The sequence below is a fragment of the Heptranchias perlo genome, chromosome 4, assembly GCF_035084215.1.
Source record: "Heptranchias perlo isolate sHepPer1 chromosome 4, sHepPer1.hap1, whole genome shotgun sequence".
In the NCBI taxonomy this organism is placed as follows: Eukaryota; Metazoa; Chordata; class Chondrichthyes; order Hexanchiformes; family Hexanchidae; genus Heptranchias; species Heptranchias perlo.
Window position 1 is genome coordinate 50257137 of NC_090328.1, and position 7067 is coordinate 50264203.

General features: G+C 43.0%; 1 protein-coding gene across 1 annotated transcript in view; it reads right to left on the minus strand.

The window, feature by feature from the left end:
* The window catches only part of LOC137320917 (solute carrier organic anion transporter family member 3A1-like), a 304829-nt gene extending 298122 nt beyond the window's left edge, over positions 1–6707 (minus strand). Inside the window, exon 1 of the mRNA XM_067982907.1 lies at positions 4936–6707. Coding sequence (XP_067839008.1) covers positions 4936–5067 — 132 coding nt within the window. The 5' untranslated portion in view covers positions 5068–6707. The remainder of the gene's footprint in view (positions 1–4935) is intronic.
* Positions 6708–7067: the final 360 nt, after the last annotated feature.

Here is a 7067-nt window from a genome sequence, read left to right on the forward strand (position 1 = left end):
AAGTACCCTGGAAATGTTTTCTTTACTGAGCTTTGAGTTGTAGTACAACCAACGTAGTGTGCGCCACAAGCAGGTGTACAAATACAACGTAGAATCAAATGCGGTTTTTACATTTCAAAGTTGAGCAATACATCCACTCCTTCGCTTCAAGTGGTGAACACTGAAAGCAGATTCTATTGTTTTTTATGTTGTGTGACATGTTTTTAAATGCTTTTAGTTTATGAAGGAGTTATATTCTCTCAGGGCTGTGGGTGAGAGTGAAACTTGGCTAAATCCTGTTGATATTTTTACCTTATATCTGCCTGATTTTTATTTCAGGTTTCCTTTAGTCAACTGAAATTATTTTTTAAAAAACTACTGCAGATGCTGGAAATCTCAGACAAAAACAGAAAATGCTCAGAAAATAGTCAGCAAGTCAGGCAGCATCTGTAAAGAAAGGAAAATATTAATGTTTCAAGCATAGCCCCTCATCAGCTGCTGCCTGACTTGCTGAGTGTTTCCAGCACTCTCTGCTTTTGTTTGAGAATATAAAAAATTGACCATCTTTGATTTCTCAGAGGTGGTGGGGGATCAGAGAACGCAACTGTCGGGGGCAGTGGGGAATCATTCATGGGGGCACAAGGAAAACTAGGTTAGATGTTAGGAGATGGTTCTTTTGCCAAAGAATAGTGGACATGTGGAACAGGCTGCTGGCTGATTTGCTGAGTTCCTTCAAGCGAGAGCTGGACCTGGATCTGGCTGGGGCGGAGATGACCTCGTACAAGAGGTACTGTATAACATTAATCAGGGTCAGAGTGGTCTCCTGAACTAGTTATGATCACCTAAAGGGGTTCAGAGAGGAATTTTCCAGATTTTTTTCCCCTGAGTTTTTATTTGTTTTCTCACCTCTCCCAGGACATTACATGGCTTTCGGGTGAAATGGGGAGTGTATAATATTGTAATGCACAAATCAGGGCAGTTTTGTGGAACAGGCTGGGTGGACCAGTGGGTCTATTTCTGTCTGTCATTGTTCATACGTTCATAAAATTTCCCAATTTCCCAATACCGAGTCCACCCCTGCCAGTGAGCAACAACTCATTTTTTAGGCTCACAGTGAGCAAAGACACTCAACTACAGGGGACCCAACCTTTATAAGGTAAATGTAATAACATTTTCAAATTGCGGGCAAGTGTCGTATGATCAAATGCCACATGACCAAACCTCCAGGAAAATGTCCAACCAGAGTTGGCAACCCTAACAATCACAGCCTTCTTACTGTCCACTTGACTAAAATCAGCTAACTCAGCAAAGACCTGGGGTTGAATCTGGGCTCTCCCAAGACTTTATTGTTAAACTACTCACTGGATAATCTCACTAAGCCAAGGCACAGGCACAGTGGGCTTGTTTCACCAACTGCCTATTCCATTTACACAACATTTGATCATCTCAGGCTATCCCTATACCACAGTTGCCAATCATATTGACAAGATATTTATCCATCACCTTTTTAAAGTCGTTAATTGTCTCAGCCTCAACTTATTTTGCTGGGAGCCTGTTCCACTTAATCTATTAAACTGTCGGGGGAAAAAGTGTTTTTATTAATCTTTAATCTAACTCAAAGTTTGTTAATTTTAAACTCATGTTCTCTTCTGACATTACAGGTATGTCACATGTTATCTGTATCCTGTGAATGGATGATACAGTGGGATATTCTTTTTTGTTGCCTACTAGGTAAAAGGTAGAAAAGTGGTGAGTACAATGCTAAACATCATTTTAAAAAGAAGTGAGAATAAACCACTCAGCAAACAGGGACTCAGAACTCTTTGTGGATTTTATACACAAAAACCAGAGAAGCTGGAGTACTGTCAAGATCATTGTCTCATCACTCATATCTATACAGGGTGATGGGTAAAATGACTTTCCAATTCCCTAATAAAGCACAAAGCTGTCCTTGGTTCATGGATTCTAGCTTTGAGTCATCTGGCTGATGACTGTATCTTACCTTACCGTATCTGTAAGGAGTTACCTGCCTGCTGCACAATACAATTCATCTGCCTGCTGCAAAATATGAGCTATCTGCCTGCTGCACATCACTCCCATATATAGGGAAAATGTTTCCTTTTTAAGTCTTCGATTTCCATCTTCAAATGGTAGACCATAAATGGCACAGCACTTTTCTTTTGTTGCCCGTGTGGTTAGAATTTAATCAGTCATTGTTTACACACAGAGCAAACAACAGAATAATTCTGTACTATCCCACAATTATACTTTTAACAGGGATTAGGTGAAAAGATAAGACAGTCACCTGATGCAAAAATCTTCTTCCTTCTGGTACTGCTATTTATTCTAAAGGTACTGACATTTTTGCAGCTTAAACTGAAAACTGGCAGGTTCATATACATATTCATAACACTGATCTCCACTCCACCTCCTGGACTCAGGTATCTTAGAGTTTTTTATTACTCCAATGTTCTCCTCTCCTTTCCTCCTCTAAAGGTGCTGACTCATCCTGTGGTGTAAAATCACAAGCACAGGCCACCTTCCAGTACTTTGCCTAAGTGGACATTCTTTATGTGTAAGTCTTAACAGTGAGTTCTAGCAAATAATTCAATCATGGTGGAGGGAAAGGGAGAGGAGAGAAACATCACAGGGAAACCTGATCCTACACCTGCGCATTTTCCACCAGAGATCACTGAAAGAAAGAAAGAAAGAAAGAAAGAAAGAAAGAAAGAAAGAAAGAAAAGAAAAAGCATTTATACAGTACTTTTCAATGACCAGATCATCTGTTTTGGTGGTGTTGGTTGAGGGATAAATATTGGCCAGAACATCAGGAGAACTCCGCTGCTCTTCTTCAAATAGTGCCATGGGATCTTTTACATTCACCTCAGAGGACAGAAGGGGCCTCGGTTTAATGTCTCAACTGAAAGACAACACCTCTAACTGGATAGCAATCAGAAACTGGAACCCTGTCCAAGAAAACTGAAGCAAAACTGAAGCACTCGACTGAGATGAACTAAATTGGTGCAGATCAGAAATTCAACCTAAGACTTTTCTGGGCTCTATGGTTCTGTTCCATATTGCACAATGGATTCACCAGCTAAGCCATCCTACTCTTGGAAATGGCTCTGTTATTGCTAGAAACCTCAGGGTGACAAGTAGGAGACCAGTGACGTAAGCCCACAAACCACTGATTCCTCAAACTGATCATTCTAAAAACATGAACATTTTCAGACCAATGATGCTAGGGAAACCAAAAAAATCTTTATTAAATAGGTAGGCCACTTTTACCTTCTAACTTGAGAGTGTAAAAATGTAGTTGTCAGACACCTTCAACTTTAATTACAAAACAAGGAGCATAATTGCTGCAACAGGTTGTAAGCACTTTAAGTAAAAGTGGTTTCTTTTGAATTGCTTAGATAACAATTCAACAGTAACAGAAAAAGGGCAAAATTTTATTGCCATTGTATCATCACTAAACAGCATTTGTGCGGTGATGTGTGGTGTTCACACTATTTAGGGGCGCATGAATAAAATGGTGTATTTTAATCTGCCCATTGACAAGGCTGCTAGAATTCAATGTCACTATGTTGGAAGTATGGACAAAGTGCAGTTTGTCAAGCATTTTACTATTTTTGTTATAGTACTCACACTTCTGACCAATATTTTATCCGAGATGCTATGTCACCACTCAACAGCAACTTGCATTATATAGTGCCTTTAACATAAAAAGCACTTCATACATGGAAGTGATGCCAAGCCCTGGAGGGAGAGACTAACAGGGATGACCAGAAGCTTGCTGAGAAAGATTCAGTTTGATGTGTGTAAAGGAAGAGAAAGAAGTGGAGAGGGGTAGGGATTTACGGAGGGAGTTCTAGAGGAGGCTGGAGGATCTGCCACCAATAGTGAGATGAAGAGATGGCGAGGGAGGGGGTGGGGTGCACAAAAGGCCAGAGTTAAAGAACCAAAGGATGTGGTGGGGGGAATGGAAGACTTGAGGAGGTTACACACCTGGGGTGGAACAAAGCGATAAATAGATTTGAAGACAAGGATGTAGAATTTAAAGTTAATACGTTGAGAGACAGGGAGCCAGTGTAGTTCAACAAAGGGAAAACTGATCGGAGAGTGAGACTAAGTCAGGACAGAATACACCCACAGCATGGAGGTGATTGTGGAGGTGAGAGGCGATGGACAAGTAGAGCTGAGAATCGTCAATGTACATATGGAAGCTAACCCCGCGCTTGTGGATGATGTTGACAAGGGGCAGCATGTTTCACTCACATAAAACATTGCTAAAAACTGATATGGCCGAATCAAACCCAATCTCACTTCAACTGACAGCTGCCCTAGCGGCAAAAATGAGAGACGTTGGACACAGGCTATTAGGAAGACTGAACTTTCATACAATTCCCACAAGGCCAGCATAGCTACTTTAAAACTAAGTTTTTTTGGCATCTATATTTACACTTGAAATGAGTAGTGGAACAATCGGCTCAGTCCAACTCTGAGACTTTCATAAACCAGTCCAGATGTGGTCACTGGTGAGATCTGAGAATAAACTACACATCTTACTTTTACTCGCCGTTCATCCTATGTATTTACAGTGTTGTTGCCCACCCATCCACTGGTGCACCACTGAAGGGGGCTTCCTACGCCCCCGGGTATTAGGTCTTCACATCTTTAACCTCTTCGGTCAGTCTTGATACAGAAAGTGGTCCCCGCCTGGGCTACACCGGGATCTGAAATCTACACTTGAGGATCGCGCTATCTAACGGAAACTATGGGTTTTGCGCGCAATGTCAGAGTAATTTTACGGGAGTTATTTGGAAAAGCAAAAATACGCAAAAAAATGTTACCCCAGACTGATTTCTGTATCAGTTTATCTAAAGTAAACACATTACCGCCACTAACACCAGTCGTTATTGAACACCCGGGTACACGCTGCCGATCATTACTTACTAAGTAAGCGCCACTGATGCCCTGTGTCAGCATCAGCAAACACTCAGCGATCAGAAATGTTCGGATATCCGAGAAGTAGGACTCCCGGGGACTCCCCGCCGCCGATCGGCTGCCGTCCTTCTGATTGCTCATCCCGGAGAACTGTTGTAAAAGTTGTCAATTGAACAGAAAGGCCCGGAGTTTAGAGGATTCAGTTCACCAGGAGGCGCCTCGTCTCCACTGGAGCGCCACACCCACCGGCCCCGCTGCTGGAGCTGGCTGGGAATCGATCGCTGTGTGTGAGAGAGACTGAGTGTGTGAGAAAGGGACTGAATGTGGGAGAGAGAGGGACTGTGTGAGAGAGAGACTGAGTGTTGTGAGAGAGGGACTGAGTGAGAAAGAGGGACTGAGTGTGTGAGAAAGGGACTGAATGTGGGAGAGAGAGGGACTGTGTGAGAGAGAGACTGAGTGTTGTGAGAGAGGGACTGAGTGAGAAAGAGGGACTGAGTGTGAGAGAGAGACTGAGTGTGAAAGAGGGACTGAGTGTGAAAGAGAGAGAGACTGAGTGTGAAAGAGTGTGTGAGAGAGAGACTGAGTGAGAAAGAGAGTGTGTGAGAGGGACTGAGTGAGAAAGAGAGAGTGTGTGAGAGGGACTGAGTGAGAAAGAGAGAGTGTGTGAGAGGGACTGAGTGAGAAAGAGAGAGACTGAGTGTGAAAAAGAGAGTGTGTGAGAGAGGGACTGAGTGAGAAAGAAAGACTGTGTGTGAGAGAGACTGAGTGAGAAAGAGGGACTGTGTGAGAGAGACAGACTGTGAGGGGGAGACTGAAACTGTGTGAGGGGGAGACTGAGACTGTATGTGAGAGAGGGGTGATTCTGTGAGAGACTGTGTGTGAGAGAGGGAGAGACTGTGTGTGAAAGACTGTGTGTGAGAGAGGGACTGTGAGAGAAACTGTGTGTGTGAGTGTGGAGAGACTGTGTATGAGGGAGAGACTGTGAGAGATTGTGTTTGAGAGGCTGTGTGTGAGAGAGAGAAACTGTGTGTGAGACAATATCTGAGACTGAGTGTGTGAGACTGTGTGGTACAGACTGTATGTGAGAGACTGTGTGTGTTTTCACAACGTGTCCACTCCTTCTGCAAGAATGTTAGCAATATTGAGCTGGCAACAAGAAACCGCAGCTGTAAAGTCCTTTTCACACGTTTCTTCCCGGGCTCCGCAGATCGCGTCGAAAGAGCAGCAGCATCTTTAGCCAAAAAGGATGCGTTTAAAAATCTATTTTTTGTTGAGAAAAAAAAGCAGCACAAGCCCCAAAATGGGGCGTGTTGTTTCTTGACAGTTCCCGATACAGTTCATTCGCGGTAACAGCTGTCACTCCCGGAGCAAACGCTGGGCGATCCTCTCGCACAGATCTTCTCATGAAAATCCTCTTCTGTAATATCGACAGCGACCGAGTGCAATGCAAACACGCCCAGCGGTCCAAATACACTTCTATCGAAATAGGAGTGTCCGAACCGATTTGCAGCTTGAAACTTAGCTCTGTGCTAAAAGCAGCAACAAACTTTGCATTGGACTCAAAGGTGAGATAAGCACCTGTTGTCTTAGTTACTGCAAATCGGTTTATATTAAAAAGAAAGATTGCACAGTCTAGACCAGCACCGTCACCTTTAATCCACTGAAATACGTTTGATTTATTCACACCTTGTAGCTAAACAAACGGAGATGGGTATTAAGGATTCAAGGAACTTCAGTGCACACGGTTGGAGCTCCACAGGATGTTCTTTCTGCTTCCCCCCAACGTGTGTGCTATAGTCAGAAACCGCAGAAGGCAATGGAACAACATTGTAACAACATTGTAACTTCCTTTTGGGCTGTTACGAGGAGGAGGAGACTTCACTGAAATCGAAACATCAGACAAGCATTTGGTCTCCGACTCTTCCATTGACTGCCTGTACACAGCGCCATCCTGTGGGCCCAAGTCGGTTAAAACCGGTGAATAGAACAGGCAGTGTCATTTTATACAATAATTGTGGGTGGAGAGAAAAAACACTTTTCAAATACATTTTGGTGATAATCACATATTCGAGTTATTCTATTCTGTATCTCACTAACTTTCTTAAAAACTCTAGATTGGAGCTAAATTCTAACATTTCCTT